General features: G+C 33.1%; 1 protein-coding gene across 4 annotated transcripts in view; it reads right to left on the bottom strand.

Annotated features, from left to right (window-relative positions):
- The window catches only part of LOC149776141 (solute carrier family 23 member 1-like), a 146871-nt gene that overhangs the window by 7176 nt on the left and 119595 nt on the right, over positions 1 to 20100 (bottom strand). For all 4 annotated transcript variants that reach the window (XM_089942426.1, XM_089942425.1, XM_089942424.1 and 1 more), the window contains one exon: positions 3071 to 3200. In XM_089942426.1, the coding sequence (XP_089798552.1) occupies positions 3071 to 3200 (130 nt within the window). The remainder of the gene's footprint in view (positions 1 to 3070; positions 3201 to 20100) is intronic.

The following is a 20100-nucleotide window of genomic DNA, read 5'->3' as shown; positions in this document are numbered from 1 at the left end:
ATACCCACATTATAAAGGGGCAATGGTATACTGTGGTTTGTATAATAATGGATCATACCCACATTATAAAGGGGCAATGGTATACTGTGGTTTGTATAATAATGGACCATACCCACATTATAAAGGGGCAATGGTATACTGTACTTTGTATAATAATGGACCACTGCCATCTCACCTCTGTCTGTGTGGGTTCGAGTCTCGGATTCGGCCAACGTGGGTATGTGAGAAAGCTTGCCAGTAGCTTCTCATGGGTCGGTGGTTCTTCCCGGGGTTTTCCCGGGTTCTTCCTCCACCATTAATCCTGGCCGCCATGTATATCCTATCGTGTGCTGAAAAATGACATTAAACCCTACAACAACAACAAATGATTTGGGGATTTGTCATTTACTTCTTTCAGACCACCTTATTTTCGGAAACACTAATGAGGGACCATACTTATATTATAAAGAGCCAGTCATATACTGAGGTCTTAGATGAATATCTATTCCCAATTAAGAGGCATTACATACAAAAATACTGTGCATAAAATAATGGTTGAATACGACTATTTAAACATGTATCAAATCTACACAGGTTAAAGGTCAACAATTCCACTATCAAATACATTCTTACTGAATGAATTTTTAATTTTGACTTAATTACTGAGATCAAATTGGTTTTCCACAACAGAAAACCTGGACAGCCAATTTACAGCATAAATTGATAACTATTTCCGAAGGCATCATATGTTTTTCACTCCCATTATCAAATTCTTTGACAAACCTCACTGTTATTGTGATCATTAAAATGGTATAAGCATTTTTCTTTTCCATTATTTGAAGAGAGACAGAAGTTGAAGCCATGTTTAATTAGGTCATTTTGAGCTACATATTGACTTTACAAAAAGCAGACATCCTTAATTTTTCCCTCAAAATCTAACCATTGTCAGTGTATTCATTCACATAATTTTTGAAACCACTCCAGTGGCCTAGTGGTTAGAGCATCTGCCTCGGATGCGGGAGGTCATAGGTTCGATCCCCGGCCAAGTCATACCAAAGACATACAAAAATGGTACTAACAGCTGCCTCGCTAGGCATTCAGCATTAAGAGGTTAGTGTTAGGACTGGTCGGCCTGGCATCAGGATAATGTGACCGGGTGGGACATCATGCTACATATCTGCGGCATCACGCCCCAGTACTAGACATCACTATAAACTGCCACACTGGAGACATCATGGCGATATGACTGAAAATTGTTAAAGCTACATTAAAAATCCAAATCACACACACACACACACACACACATAATTTTTGAGGAAGCTAAATGCACAAACAATATTGCAGTAAAGGATAGGATGCAATAATTTATGCAGCCCATTCTTAGTATCATATTACACACAGTATAGGATAGGATGCAATAATGTGTGCAACCCATTGTTAGTATATTACTCATAGTACAGGATGTAATAATGTATGCAGCCCATTGTTAGTCTCATATTACACACAGTAAAGGATAGGATGTAATAATGTGTGCAACCCGTTGTTAGTATATTACTCATAGTATAGGATGTAATAATGTATGCAGCCCATTGTTAGTCTCATATTACACACAGTAAAGGATAGGATGTAATAATGTGTGCAACCCATTGTTAGTATATTACTCATAGTATAGGATGTAATAATGTATGCAACCCATTGTTAGTCTCATATTACACACAGTAAAGGATAGGATGTAATAATGTGTGCAACCCATTGTTAGTATATTACTCATAGTATAGGATGTAATAATGTATGCAACCCATTGTTAGTCTCATATTACACACAGTAAAGGATAGGATGTAATAATGTGTGCAACCCATTGTTAGTATATTACTCATAGTATAGGATGTAATAATGTATGCAACCCATTGTTAGTCTCATATTACACACAGTAAAGGATAGGATGTAATAATGTGTGCAACCCATTGTTAGTATATTACTCATAGTATAGGATGTAATAATGTATGCAACCCATTGTTAATATATTACTCACTTATAGGATAGGATGTAATAATGCATGCAACCCATTTTTAATATATTACTCACTTATAGGATAGGATGTAATAATGCATGCAACCCATTGTTAATATATTACTCACTTATAGGATAGGATGTAATAATGCATGCAACCCATTGTTAATATATTCCTCACTTATAGGATAGGATGTAATAATGTATGCAACCCATTGTTAATATATTACTCACTTATAGGATAGGATGTAATAATGCATGCAACCCATTTTTAATATATTACTCACTTATAGGATAGGATGTAATAATGCATGCAACCCATTGTTAATATATTCCTCACTTATAGGATAGGATGTAATAATGTATGCAACCCATTGTTAATATATTACTCACTTATAGGATAGGATGTAATAATGCATGCAACCCATTGTTAATATATTACTCACTTATAGGATAGGATGTAATAATGCATGCAACCCATTGTTAATATATTACTCACTTATAGGATAGGATGTAATAATGCATGCAACCCATTGTTAATATATTACTCACTTATAGGATAGGATGTAATAATGCATGCAACCCATTGTTAATATATTACTCACTTATAGGATAGGATGTAATAATGCATGCAACCCATTGTTAATATATTACTCACTTATAGGATAGGATGTAATAATGCATGCAACCCATTGTTAATATATTGCTCACAGTATAGGATGCAATAATGTATTTAGCCCATTGTTAATATTACTCACAGTAAAGGATAGTATGTAATAATGTATTTAGAGCATTGTTAATTTGTGAATGCTACTCATATACTGAACCCACTGAATTTGCAAAACAAATAAACTGACATTAAAATGACATTATTTTGTTTCAAACAGGCCTAGTGTCTTTCTGAAACATGTAGATGTTGCACTCTGATTATATACCCAATACAGAGCCTTCAAAGACATCATGCAAAAAAATAGAATGGTTTACAGTGTAAACTTAAAAACATGGATACATCCAGCAAAGCAATATTTATGTCTTGCTCATGTTTGATACAGGCAAATCAATCAGGAAAAACATTACTTACCAAACATAATCATGAACATGCCTCCCACAACTGGTTCAGGTATAGTGACAAACAGGGCACCAAACTTACCCAGGCAGCCCAGTATTAACATAATAAGGGCACCTGTCTGAACCACACGTCTGCTGCCAACCTGTATATGGGAAATGTAATGTAACAACCAAGCTCAATTCAGATAATAAATACTACATTGGGGGCAAGTAGGCTTCTTGAGCAACAACTACCATATGTGCAGGTAGATCCGGATCTATGCAGTTTGTTTGGCATAATCAGTAAAACAAACAGCATAGACCCTGATCTGCCAGCACATTACTTATAACTTACAAGAAAGTATATATAGTAAGTAAGGCAGAATGTAGGAAACTTAACACTGAATTTCTTGTTAATTATAACATTATATGATCCATTTAATAAAGACATCAATAAATTTGTAGATCATAATGATAATCTTCTCCCTGTCTTTATACAATGGACAGAATATTATCATTGTCTCAATTTACGGATCTGTAGTGACCGTTGCTATCATTGTCTCAATTAACAGATCTGTAGTGACCGTTGCTATCATTGTCTCAATTTACAGATCTGTAGTGACCGTTGCACACAATGTGGTAAATACTAACACCATATTATTCACTCATTTTGATAATAAAGCTTTGAAGAATGAATTCAAATATATTTTGATAATAAAGCTTTGAAGAATGAATTCAAATATAATTTTTTTTACATGATTTGCTGTGCTTAATATTAAAATTGTAGGTTGACTAATACAAAATCTGCCAGGAAAAAAACTTGCTTGACCATAGCTAAGTACTTGCTAGAATTTGAAAACAGAATAATAGTATTTGCATGCATTGATATATTACCAGTTTATACTGATATAATACTAAATTGACCTGATATAATACTAACTTGACCTGATATAATACTAACTTGAATGGATATAATACTAAATTGAATGGATATGATACTAAATTGAATGGATATGATACTAAGTTAACCAGATATAATACTAAACTGACCTGATATAATAATAAATTGACCTGATATGATACTAAATTGACCTGATATAATACTAAATTGACCTGATATAATGCTAAATTGACCTGATATGATACTAAATTGACCTGATATAATATTAAATTGACCTGATATAATACTAAATTGACCTGATATAATATTAAATTGACCTGATATGATACTAAATTGACCGATATAATACTAAATTGACCTGATATAATACTAAATTGACCTGATATGATACTAAATTGACCTGATATAATACTAAATTAACCTGATATAATACTAAATTTACCTGATATAATATTAAATTGACCTGATATGATACTAAATTGACCGATATACAGTGGTTCCTTGACTTACAAGTGTCCCAACTAACGAGTTTTTCGAGATACGAGCCGTCTCTCGGCCGAATTTTTGCTTTGAGTTGAGAGCTAAAATTCGGGTTACGAGCCAGCTTCAGATACCCCACTGCTAGTTGGCACAGCGAATGCCACAGTGAATGTCGCAACATCCGCCCAGCATCCCGTGTCTCACTTGTTCACTTTAAGCGGTTAGCTCGCAGTGGAAGCATCAGTGTTGTGCTTGCAGTTATTTTGCAAAACTTCGTTTTTCCAACCATGGATCCAAAGAAAGTGAGTGCGAAGGACAGTGCTGAGAGGAAGAAGAGAATGATGTGCATTGAATTAAAGAAAGAAATTATCGAAAAACATGACCAAGGTGTGCGTGTAGTCGACTTGGCGAAGCAGTACGAGCGTAGCATTTCTACGATCTGAAGCAAAAGGAGTCGATAAAGGCTATAATGCCAGCCAAGGGCGTTAAAATAATTTCTAAACAGCGGACATCTATCCATGAAAATATGGAGAAGCTGCTGATGGTTTGGTTGATGGAGAAGCAGCTCGCAGGAGATACCGTGACGGAGGCTATAATCTGCAAGAAGGCACGAGCTATTTACGCTGATTTTCTGCAGCAGACCCCAGGCACTTCGACAGACGAGGCATCGGGCGAGCAGTTTAAAGCCAGTTGGGGCTGGTTCGAGAATTTAAAAAAGAGGACCGGCATTCACTCCGTTGTCAGGCATGGTGAGGCAGCGAGCGCGGATATGAAGGCAGCTGAGGATTACCTCAAAACCTTTGCTGAAATTATAGCAGTAGAAGGATACATACCCCAGCTAGTCTTCAACTGTGATGAGACAGGACTCTTCTGGAAGAAGATGCCAAGGAGGTCTTATATAACGGCAGAGGAGAAGAGGATGCCAGGCCACAAACCCATGAAGGATAGGCTAACCCTTGCACTGTGCGCCAATGCGAGCGGCGAATGCAAGATTAAGCCGCTGCTCGTTTATCATTCGGAAAACCCCAGAGCCTTTAAGTCACATAAAATTCTGAAAGAAAAACTGCAGGTTATGTGGAGGGCAAACCCGAGGGTGTGGGTCACCAGGCAGTTCTTTGTGGAGTCAGTGAATTTGATCTTTGGTCCTGACGTTAAGAAATATCTCCAGGAAAATAACCTACCCCTGCAAGCCCTTCTCATCCTGGACAATGCACCTGCTCACCCACCTAACCTCGAAGATGACATCCTCGAAGAGTTCAAGTTTATAAAGGTTCTCTACCTTCCACCCAACACCACCCCTATCCTGCAGCCCATGGACCAGCAGGTGATTTCTAATTTCAAGAAGCTCTTCACCAAGCACCTGTTCCGCTGCTGCTTTGAGGTGACGGAGAGCACAAACCTCACCCTTCGAGAGTTTTGGAAGGACCACTATAACATCATGATATGCCTCAGAATTATCAATATGCCCTGGCAGGGTGTTACAAAGAGGACCTTGACCTCTGCGTGGAAGAAGCTGTGGCCTGAGGTTGTGTCTGAAACGGACTTTGAAAGACTCGAACCCGAAGTGGTGGAGGAGATTGTATCCCTCGGCAAGTCCATGGGCCTGGACATGGATGAAGGTGACATCAACGAGCTCATCAAGGAGCACTCTGAGGAACTGACAACGGAAGAGCTAAAGGAGTTACAGACACATCAGCACATGGAGGTTTTGCAGGAAATAGGTGACACGGAGGAGGCGGAGGAGGTTATCTCTACAAGTGAGATAAAAGAAATGTGGTGAATGTGGGAGAAACTTTCAGACTTTATTCAAAAGAAACACCCAGAAAAAGTTGCAACTGGGCGTGCAACAGCGCTATTTAATGACACTTGCCTAACTCATTTCAGAAACATTCTGAAACAGAGGATGAAACAAACCTCATTGGACAGCTTTTTATCAAAAACCCCTGCAGATGAAAGTGAGGAAAGCGTGGCGAAAAGGGCAAAAATCAGCAAATAAGATTCAGTTATTCACTTCAGCCTTTCTCCTCCACCTCCATCAGCATCTTCAAGTCATCTGATCTCCAAGGTAAATGCTGTACATTATACTTAATAAAACCAGTCTATTGCAGTACATTCTATTGTATTGTATTTTTAGACAATATTCGTTATTTATAAGTACATTTTTCTTATTTAAATACATGTATCAAAAAAATTGCTGTGTTTTTTGGGGATCTGAAACGGATTAATGGCATTTCAATGGGGAAAATTGATTTGACATACGAGTAATTTGAGTTACGAGCTCCGTCACGGAACGCATTAAACTCGTAAGTCAAGGAACCACTGTAATACTAAATTGACCTGATATAATACTAAATTGACCTGATATGATACTAAATTGACCTGATATAATACTAAATTGACCTGATATGATACTAAATTGACCTGATATAATATTAAATTGACTTGATATGATACTAAACTGACCTGATATAATATTAAATTCACCTGTTATGATACTAAATTGACCTGATATGATACTAAATTGACCTGATATAATGCTAAATTGACCTGATATAATACTAAATTGAATGGATATGATACTAAATTGACCTGATATAATACTAAATTGACCTGATTGATACTACATTGACCGGATATGATACTACATTGACCGGATATAATACTAAATTGACCTGATATAATACCAAATTGACCTGATATAATACTAAATTGAATGGATATAATACTAAATTGACCTCATATACTAAATTGACCTGATATAATACTAAATTGAATGGATATGATACTAAATTGACCTGATATAATACTAAATTGACCTGATATAATACTAAATTGACCTGATATAATACTAAATTGACCTGATATAATACTAAATTGAATGGATATAATACTAAATTGACCTGATATAATACTAAATTGAATGGATATAATACTAAATTGACCTCATATACTAAATTGACCTGATATAATACTAAATTGAATGGATATGATACTAAATTGACCTGATATAATACTAAATTGACCTGATATAATACTAAATTGACCTGATATAATACTAAATTGAATGGATATGATACTAAATTGACTTGATATGATACTAAATTGACCTGATGATACTAAATTGACCTGATATAATATTAAATTGACTTGATATGATACTAAATTGACCAATGTAATACTAAATTGACCTGATATAATACTAAATTGAATGGATATAATACTAAATTGACCTGATATAATACTAAATTGACCTGATATAATACTAAATTGACTTGATATAATACTAAATTGACCTGATATGATACTAAATTGAAAGTATATAATACTGTACTAAACTAATATAATACCAAATTGAAATGATCAAACACTAAATTAAACTTATATAGTACAGAATTGAACTGATATAATGCTAAATTGATCTGAGAAAATACTAAAGTGGAGAGATAATACTAAATTGAATTGATATAATGCTAAATTTAACTGAAATAATGCTAAATTGAACTGATATGATGCTAAATTGAACTGAAATAATGCTAAATTGAACTGATATAATGCTAAATTGAACTGAAATAATGCTAAATTGAACTGAAGTAATGCTAAATTGAACTGAAATAATGTTAAACTCAGCTGATAAAATACTGAATTGAACTGAGTGTTAAGCAGGTGACCATGACATTGACTGTGACTAGGACAGCCTAGTAACATAAACAAATTTCAGTGAGTGTGACTAGGACAGCCTAGTAACATAGACAAATTTCAGTGACTGTGACTAGGACAGCCTAGTAACATAGACAAATTTCAGTGAGTGTGACTAGGACAGCCTAGTAACATAGACAAATTTCAGTGAGTGTGACTAGGACAGCCTAGTAACATAGACAAATTTCAGTGACTGTGACTAGGACAGCCTAGTAACATAGACAAATTTCAGTGAGTGTGACTAGGACAGCCTAGTAACATAGACAAATTTCAGTGAGTGTGACTAGGACAGCCTAGTAACATAGACAAATTTCAGTGAGTGTGACTAGGACAGCCTAGTAACATAGACAAATTTCAGTGAGTGTGACTAGGACAGCCTAGTAACATAGACAAATTTCAGTGAGTGTGACTAGGACAGCCTAGTAACATAGACAAATTTCAGTGACTGTGACTAGGACAGCCTAGTAACATAGACAAATTTCAGTGAGTGTGACTAGGACAGCCTAGTAACATAGACAAATTTCAGTGAGTGTGACTAGGACAGCCTAGTAACATAGACAAATTTCAGTGAGTGTGACTAGGACAGCCTAGTAACATAGACAAATTTCAGTGACTGTGACTAGGACAGCCTAGTAACATAGACAAATTTCAGTGAGTGTGACTAGGACAGCCTAGTAACATAGACAAATTTCAGTGACTGTGACTAGGACAGCCTAGTAACATTGACAAATTTCAGTGACTGTGACTAGGACAGCCTAGTAACATAGACAAATTTCAGTGACTGTGACTAGGACAGCCTAGTGACATAGGAAATATCAGTGATTGTGTTGACAGTGAGGATAATACACAGTAACTCAGACAGGCAAATAACTTATGAAATCTCAGAAGACTGTGTTGACAGTGAGGATAACACTGATGGTAACTTGGACAGATTAGTAACTTATAAAATCCCACAGATTGTCTTAATGGTGTACATAACACAGACTTTTGACTCAGGTCAGTAATTTATGAATTCTCAGTGATTGTGGTACTGAAGTTTTGAATTAAGCAAATATAAGATTTACAATAACTGGTATAAAATTGAATTGAATTTAGGAAATCGATGAGGATCACAATGACTTAGAATATATTACCTCTTATAAAATTGTAATAATGTTCATTAAATGTTGTAGATAGCAATGATGGAGTTGACTGAACTGATACAAGCCAGTCAATGCAGTGATGGCAATACTCAAAAAAAACTTGAACGATCTAGTTTCCCTTAAAATATATGGAATTTAAAAAAAAATGTATGTACTTCATTAAAATTAAAACACATTAATAATAAATGAATATTGCTGAAGAGTGAAGATGATACCATAGAAACAGCCTAGCCATCATGTATCACTGGGCCACCCATCCACCCTTCTACTGTTTTTAAAGCTTGGCACTCATCCTAGAAACAGCCTAGCTATCATGTATCACTGGGCCACCCATCCACCCTTCTACTGTTTTTAAATCTTGGCACTCAACCTAGAAACAGCCTAGCTATCATGTATCACTGGGCCAACCATCCACCCTTCTACTGTTTTTAAAGCTTGGCACTCATCCTAGAAACAGCCTAGCTATCATGTATCACTGGGCCACCCATCCACCCTTCTACTGTTTTTAAATCTTGGCACTCAACCTAGAAACAGCCTAACTATCATGTATCACTGGGACACCCACCCACCCTTCTACTGTTTTTAAACCTTGGCACTCATCCTTCAAATTTATGTTTAAAAAAATGAAACCCATTACAAGCCTATCTTTTATTAAAAGTTGTTTCAAACACCATAACTCTTAACCACCACAAGAAAGTTACAAAATAAAACATCTGGGCCACCACCCATATTCTGAAATTTAAAAAAAAGCCTACTAAGCAACCTACCCTCATCATTTAAAAACCACTAGGCCACCAATCATTAATTTAAAAAAAATTAAATTCAGAATTTAAAAAAACAAACATTGGAGAAACCAAAAATCAAATTTAAAATACACTAAGCCATAAACCATCCCATCCTCCAAATTAAAAAAGCACTTGACTACCAACTTTCATAATTAGAAACAAAAACTTACTAAAAACACTAGATCATTAAACCTCAAAATTAAAGAAAAAATAGACCACAATATATTAAAATTTAAAGACAAAAAAATCTTAAGACCACCAATAGTCAAAAAAAAAACTAGACCAAAACAAAATATCTAAATTTAAGAAACACAGATCTCCAGCTCTCACAATTTAAAAAAAAACCATACAAATATTACCTTTATTTATAACTTTATGTGATAACCTTAAACATTAAAAACTCAAATTAAATACAGTGACATATCAAAACTGAACTCTGGGTGATATGAACACATTAGATATTAAGCAGACTGAAATGGTTAAACAACAAATAGGCATTGGCCACATTATGAAACATAGATGTGGTCCATTTAACTTAGAGTATCATTGAATCTAGTGTATCATATGACTACAATATAATATAGTGTATCACATGATTACAATTGAATCTAGTGTATGATATGATTACAATTGAATCCAGTGTATGATATGACTACAATTGAATCTAGTGTATCATATGATTACAATTGAATTTAGTGTATCACATGACTACAATTGAATCTAGTGTATCATGTGATTACAATTGAATCTAGTGTATCATATGACTACAATATAATATAGTGTATCATATGATTACAATTGAATCTAGTATATGATATGATTACAACTGAATCAAGTGTATCATATGATTACAATTAAATTTAGTGTATGACATGACTACAATTGAATCTAGTGTATCACATGATTACAATTGAATCTAGTGCATGATATGACTACAAATGAATCTAGTGTATGATATGATTACAATTGAACCTACTGTATGATATGACTACAATTGAACCTAGTGTATGATATGACTACAATTGAATCTAGTGTATGATATGACTACAATTGAATCTAGTGTATGATATGATTACAATTGAACCTAGTGTATGATATGACTACAATTGAATCTAGTGCATGATATGACAACAATTGAATCTAGTGCATGATATGATTACAATTGAATTTAGTGTATGATATGACTACAACTGAATCTAGTGTATGATATGACTACAATTGAATCTAGTGTATGATATGATTACAATTGAACCTAGTGCATGATATGATTACAATTGAACATAGCGTATGATATGACTCCAATTGAATCTAGTGTATGATATGATTACAATTGAACCTAGTGTATGATATGACTACAACTGAATCCAGTTTACGATATGATTACAATTGAATTTAGTGTATGATATGACTACAACTGAATCTAGTGTATGATATGACTACAATTGAATCTAGTGTATGATATGATTACAATTGAACCTAGTGCATGATATGATTACAATTGAACATAGCGTATGATATGACTCCAATTGAATCTAGTGTATGATATGATTACAATTGAATCTAGTGTATGATATGACTACAACTGAATCTAGTGTATGATATGATTACAATTGAACCTAGTGCATGATATGATTACAATTGAACATAGCGTATGATATGACTCCAATTGAATCCAGTTTACGATATGATTACAATTGAATCTAGTGTATGATATGACTACAACTGAATCTAGTGTATGATATGATTACAACTGAATCTAGTGTATGATATGACTACAACTGAATCTAGTGTATGATATGACTACAACTGAATCTAGTGTATGATATGATTACAACTGAATCTAGTGTATGATATGACTACAACTGAATCTAGTGTATGATATGACTACAACTGAATCTAGTGTATGATATGACTACAACTGAATCTAGTGTATGATATGACTACAACTGAATCTAGTGTATGATATGACTACAACTGAATCTAGTGTATGATATGACTAACAACTGAACTTAGTGTATGATATGACTACAACTGAACTTAGTGTATGATATGACTAACAACTGAATCTAGTGCATGATATGACTACAATTGAATCTAGTGTATGATATGACTACAACTGAATCTAGTGCATGATATGACTACAACTGAATCTATTGTATGATATGACTACAACTGAATCTAGTGTATGATATGATTACAACTGAATCTAGTGTATGATATGACTACAACTGAATCTAGTGCATGATATGACTACAACTGAACTTAGTGTATGATATGACTACAACTGAATCTAGTGCATGAAATGACTACAACTGAATCTAGTGTATGATATGACTACAACTGAATCTAGTGTATGATATGACTACAACTGAATCTAGTGCATGATATGACTACAACTGAATCTAGTGTATGATATGACTAACAACTGAACTTAGTGTATGATATGACTACAACTGAACTTAGTGTATGATATGACTAACAACTGAATCTAGTGCATGATATGACTACAATTGAATCTAGTGTATGATATGACTACAACTGAATCTAGTGCATGATATGACTACAACTGAATCTATTGTATGATATGACTACAATTGAATTTAGTGTATGATATGACTACAACTGAATCTAGTTTATGATATGACTACAACTGAATTTAGTGTATGATATGACTACAACTGAATCTAGTGTATGATATGATTACAATTGAATCTAGTGTATGATATGACTACAACTGAATCTAGTGCATGATATGACTACAATTGAATCTAGTGTATGATATGACTACAACTGAACTTAGTGTATGATATGACTACAACTGAATTTAGTGTATGATATGACTACAGTTGAATCTAGTTTATGATATGACTACAATTGAATTTAGTGTATGATATGACTACAACTGAATCTAGTGTATGATATGATTACAATTGAATCTAGTGTATGATATGACTACAACTGAACTTAGTGTATGATATGACTACAACTGAATCTAGTGAATGATATGACTACAACTAAATCTAGTGTATGATATGACTACAACTGAATCTAGTGTATGATATGATTACAATTGAATCTAGTGTATGATATGACTACAACTGAATCTAGTGCATGATATGACTACAACTGAACTTAGTGTATGATATGACTACAACTGAATCAAGTGCATGAAATGACTACAACTGAACTTAGTGTATGATATGACTACAACTGAACTTAGTGTATGATATGACTAACAACTGAATCTAGTGTATGATATAGCTACAACTGAATTTAGTGCATGAAATGACTACAACTGAACTTAGTGAATGATATGACTACAACTGTATCTAGTGTATGATATGACTACAACTGAATCTAGTGCATGATATGACTACAACTGAATCTAGCGTATGATATAACTACAACTGAATCAAGTGTATGATATGACTACAATTGAATCTAGTTTATGATATGACTACAACTGAATCTAGTGTATGATATGACTACAACTGAATCTAGTGTATGATATGACTACAACTGAATCTAGTGTACGATATGACTACAAATGAATCTAGTGCATGATATGACTACAACTGAACTTAGTGTATGATATGACTACAACTGAACTTAGTGTATGATATGATTACAATTGAATCTAGTGTATGATATGACTACAACTGAATCTAGTGCATGATATGACTACAACTGAATCTAGTGTATGATATGACTACAACTGAATCTAGTGTATGATATCACTACAAATGAATCTAGTGCATGATATGACTACAATTGAACTTAGTGTATGATATGACTACCACTGTACTTAGTGTATGATATGACTACAACTGAATCTAGTGTATGATATGACTACAACTGAATCTAGTGCATGATATGATTACAATTGAATTTAGTGTATGATATGACTACAACTGAATCTAGTGTATGATATGACTACAACTGAATTTAGTTTATGATATGACTAAAACTGAATCTAGTGCATGATATGACTACAATTGAACTTAGTGTATGATATGATTACAATTGAATCTAGTGTATGATATGACTACAAATGAATCTAGTGCATGATATGACTACAACTGAACTTAGTGTATGATATGACTACCACTGAACTTAGTGTATGATATCACTACAACTGAATCTAGTGTATGATATCACTACATCTGAATCTAGTGCATGATAAGACTACAACTGAATCTAGTGCATGATATGATTACAATTGAATTTAGTGTATGATATGACTACAACTGAATCTAGTGTATGATATGACTACAACTGAATCTAGTGCATGATATGACTACAATTGAATCTAGTGTATGATATGATTACAATTGAACCTACTGTATGATATGACTACAACTGAATCTAGTGTATGATATGACTACAATTGAATCTAGTGCATGATATGACTACAACTGAACTTAGTGTATGATATGACTACAACTGAATCTAGTGTATGATATGACTACAACTGAATCTAGTGTATGATATGACTACAACTGAATCTAGTGAATGATATGATTACAATTGAATTTAGTGTATGATATGACTACAACTGAATCAAGTGCATGATATGACTACAACTGAATCTAGTTTATGATATGATTACAATTGAATATAGTGTATGATATGACTACAACTGAATCTAGTGTATGATATGATTACAACTGAATTTAGTATATGATATGACTACAACTGAATCTAGTGCATGATATGATTACAATTGAATTTAGTGTATGATATGACTACAACTGAATCTAGTGTATCATATGACTGCAACTGAATCTAGTGTATGATATGACTACAACTGAATCTAGTGTATGATATGATTACAATTGAATTTAGTGTATGATATGACTACAACTGAATCTATTGTATGATATGATTACAACTGAATTTAGTATATGATATGACTACAACTGAATCTAGTGCATGATATGATTACAATTGAATTTAGTGTATGATATGACTACAACTGAATCTAGTGTATCATATGACTGCAACTGAATCTAGTGTATGATATGACTACAACTGAATTTAGTGCATGATATGATTACAATTGAATTTAGTGTATGATATGACTACAACTGAATCTAGTGTATGATATGACTACAATTGAATCTAGTGTATGATATGACTACAATTGAACCTAGTGCATGATATGATTACAATTGAATTTAGTGTATGATATGACTACAACTGAATCTAGTGCATGATATGATTACAATTGAATTTAGTGTATGATATGACTACAAATGAATCTAGTGCATGATATGACTACAACTGAATCTAGTGCATGATATGATTACAATTGAATCTAGTGCATGATATGACTACAACTGAATCTAGTGCATGATATGACTACAACTGAATCTAGTGTATGATATGACTACAACTGAATCTAGTGTATGATATGATTTCAATTGAATTTAGTGTATGATATGACTACAACTGAACTTAGTGTATGATATGACTAACAACTGAATCTAGTGCATGATATGACTACAATTGAATCTAGTGTATGATATGACTACAACTGAATCTAGTGTATGATATGATTTCAATTGAATTTAGTGTATGATATGACTACAACTGAATCTAGTGCATGATATGACTACAACTGAACTTAGTGTATGATATGACTAACAACTGAATCTAGTGCATGATATGACTACAACTGAATCTAGTGTATGATATGACTAACAACTGAATCTAGTGTATGATATGACTACAACTGAATCTAGTGCATGATATGACTACAACTGAATCTAGTGTATGATATGACTACAACTGAATCTAGTGCATGATATGACTACAATTGAATCTAGTTTATGATATGATTACAATTGAATTTAGTGTATGATATGACTACAACTGAATCTAGTGTATGATATGATTACAATTAAATCTAGTGTATGATATGACTACAACTGAATCTAGTGTATGATATGACTACAACTGAATGTAGTGTATGATATGGCGAACAACTGAACTTAGTGTATGGTATGACTACAACTGAACTTAGTGTATGATATGACTAACAACTGAATCTAGTGCATGATATGACTACAATTGAATCTAGTGTATGATATGACTACAACTGAATCTAGTGCATGATATGACTACAACTGAATCTATTGTATGATATGACTACAACTGAATCTAGTGTATGATATGATTACAATTGAATCTAGTGTATGATATGACTACAACTGAATCTAGTGCATGATATGACTACAACTGAACTTGGTGTATGATATGACTACAACTGAATCTAGTGCATGAAATGACTACAACTGAACTTAGTGTATGATATGACTACAACTGTACTTAGCGTATGATATGACTACAACTGAACTTAGTGTATGATATGACTACAACTGAATCTAGTGCATGATATGACTACAACTCAATCTAGTGTATGATATGACTACAACTGAATCTAGTGTAACATATGACTACAACTGAATCTAGTTTATGATATGACTACAATTGAATTTAGTGTATGATATGACTACAACTGAATCTAGTGTATGATATGATTACAATTGAATCTAGTGTATGATATGACTACAACTGAATCTAGTGCATGATATGACTACAGTTGAATCTAGTGTATGATATGACTACAACTGAACTTAGTGTATGATATGACTACAACTGAATTTAGTGTATGATATGACTACAATTGAATCTAGTTTATGATATGACTACAATTGAATTTAGTGTATTATATGACTACAACTGAATCTAGTGTATGATATGATTACAACTGAATCTAGTGTATGATATGACTACAACTGAACTTAGTGTATGATATGACTACAACTGAATTTAGTGTATGATATGACTACAACTGAATCTAGTGTATGATATGACTACAACTGAATCTAGTGTATGATATGACTACAATTGAATCTAGTTTATGATATGACTACAATTGAATTTAGTGTATTATATGACTACAACTGAATCTAGTGTATGATATGATTACAACTGAATCTAGTGTATGATATGACTACAACTGAACTTAGTGTATGATATGACTACAACTGAATTTAGTGTATGATATGACTACAACTGAATCTAGTGTATGATATGACTACAACTGAATCTAGTGTATGATATGACTACAACTGAATCTAGTGCATGATATGACTACAACTGAATCTAGTTTATGATATGACTACAACTGAATCTAGTGCATGAAATGACTACAACTGAACTTAGTGTATGATATGACTACAACTGAACTTAGTGCATGATATGACTACAACTGAATCTATTGTATGATATGATTACAATTGAATCTAGTGTATGATATGACTACAACTGAATTTAGTGTATGATATGACTACAACTGAATCTAGTGTATGATATGACTACAACTGAATCTAGTGTATGATATGACTACAACTGAATCTAGTGTATGATATGATTACAATTGAATCTAGTTTATGATATGACTACAACTGAATCTAGTGCATGATATGACTACAACTGAACTTAGTGTATGATATGACTACAACTGAATCTAGTGCATGATATGACTACAATTGAATCTAGTGTATGATATGACTGCAACTGAATCTAGTGCATGATATGACTACAACTGAATCTAGTGTATGATATGACTACAACTGAATCTAGTGTATGATATGACTACAAATGAATCTAGTGCATGATATGACTACAACTGAACTTAGTGTACGATATGATTACAATTGAATCTAGTGTATAATATGACTACAACTGAATCTAGTGTATGATATGACTACAACTGAATCTAGTGTATGATATGACTACAACTGAATCTAGTGTATGATATCACTACAAATGAATCTAGTGCATGATATGACTACAACTGAACTTAGTGTATGATATGACTACCACTGTACTTAGTGTATGATATGACTACAACTGAATCTAGTGTATGATATGACTACAACTGAATCTAGTGCATGATATGATTACAATTGAATTTAGTGTATGATATGACTACAACTGAATCTAGTGTATGATATGACTACAACTGAATTTAGTTTATGATATGACTACAACTGAATCTAGTGCATGATATGACTACAACTGAACTTAGTGTATGATATGATTACAATTGAATCTAGTGTATGATATGACTACAAATGAATCTAGTGCATGATATGACTACAACTGAACTTAGTGTATGATATGACTACCACTGAACTTAGTGTATGATATCACTACAACTGAATCTAGTGTATGATATCACTACGACTGAATCTAGTGCATGATAAGACTACAACTGAATCTAGTGTATGATATGATTACAATTGAACCTACTGTATGATATGACTACAACTGAATCTAGTGTATGATATGACCACAACTGAATCTAGTGCATGATATGACTACAATTGAATCTAGTGTATGATATGATTACAATTGAACCTACTGTATGATATGACTACAACTGAATCTAGTGTATGATATGACTACAATTGAATCTAGTGCATGATATGACTACAACTGAACTTAGTGTATGATATGACTACAACTGACTCTAGTGTATGATATGACTACAACTGAATATAGTGTATGATATGACTACAACTGAATCTAGTGAATGATATGATTACAATGGAATTTAGTGTATGATATGACTACAACTGAATCTAGTGCATGATATGACTACAACTGAATCTAGTGTATGATATGATTACAATTGAATTTAGTGTATGATATGACTACAACTGAATCTATTGTATGATATGATTACAACTGAATTTAGTATATGATATGACTACAACTGAATCTAGTGCATGATATGATTATAATTGAATTTAGTGTATGATATGACTACAACTGAATCTAGTGTATCATATGACTGCAACTGAATCTAGTGTATGATATGACTACAACTGAATTTAGTGCATGATATGATTACAATTGAATTTAGTGCATGATATGACTACAACTGAATCTAGTGTATGATATGACTACAATTGAATCTAGTGTATGATATGACTACAATTGAACCTAGTGCATGATATGATTACAATTGAATTTAGTGTATGATATGACTACAACTGAATCTAGTGCATGATATGATTACAATTGAATTTAGTGTATGATATGACTACAAATGAATCTAGTGCATGATATGACTACAACTGAATCTAGTGCATGATATGATTACAATTGAATCTAGTGCATGATATGACTACAACTGAATCTAGTGCATGATATGACTACAACTGAATTTAGTGTATTATATGATTACAATTGAATTTAGTGTATGATATGACTACAACTGAACTTAGTGTATGATATTACTAACAACTGAATCTAGTGCATGATATGACTACAATTGAATCTAGTGTATGATATGACTACAACTGAATCTAGTGTATGATACGATTTCAATTGAATTTAGTGTATGATATGACTACAACTGAATCTAGTGCATGATATGACTACAACTGAACTTAGTGTATGATATGACTACAACTGAATCTAGTGCATGATATGACTACAACTGAATCTAGTGTATGATATGACTACAACTGAATCTAGTGCATGATATGACTAACAACTGAATCTAGTGTATGATATGACTACAACTGAATCTAGTGCATGATATGACTACAACTGAATCTAGTGTATGATATGACTACAACTGAATCTAGTGCATGATATGACTACAATTGAATCTAGTTTATGATATGATTACAATTGAATTTAGTGTATGATATGACTACAACTGAATCTAGTGCATGATATGATTACAATTGAATTTAGTGTATGATATGACTACAACTGAATCTAGTGTATGATATGACTACAACTGAATTTAGTTTATGATATGACTACAACTGAATCTAGTGCATGATATGACTACAATTGAACTTAGTGTATGATATGATTACAATTGAATCTAGTGTATGATATGACTACAAATGAATCTAGTGCATGATATGACTACAACTGAACTTAGTGTATGATATCACTACAACTGAATCTAGTGTATGATATCACTACGACTGAATCTAGTGCATGATATGACTACAACTGAATCTAG

The sequence above is a fragment of the Sinohyriopsis cumingii genome, chromosome 18 (assembly GCF_028554795.1).
Source record: "Sinohyriopsis cumingii isolate HCF-2022 chromosome 18, ASM2855479v2, whole genome shotgun sequence".
Taxonomy (NCBI): Eukaryota; Metazoa; Mollusca; class Bivalvia; order Unionida; family Unionidae; genus Sinohyriopsis; species Sinohyriopsis cumingii.
The sequence above is the reverse complement of the archived record's forward strand: the minus strand, read 5'-3'. Positions and strand labels throughout refer to the sequence as shown.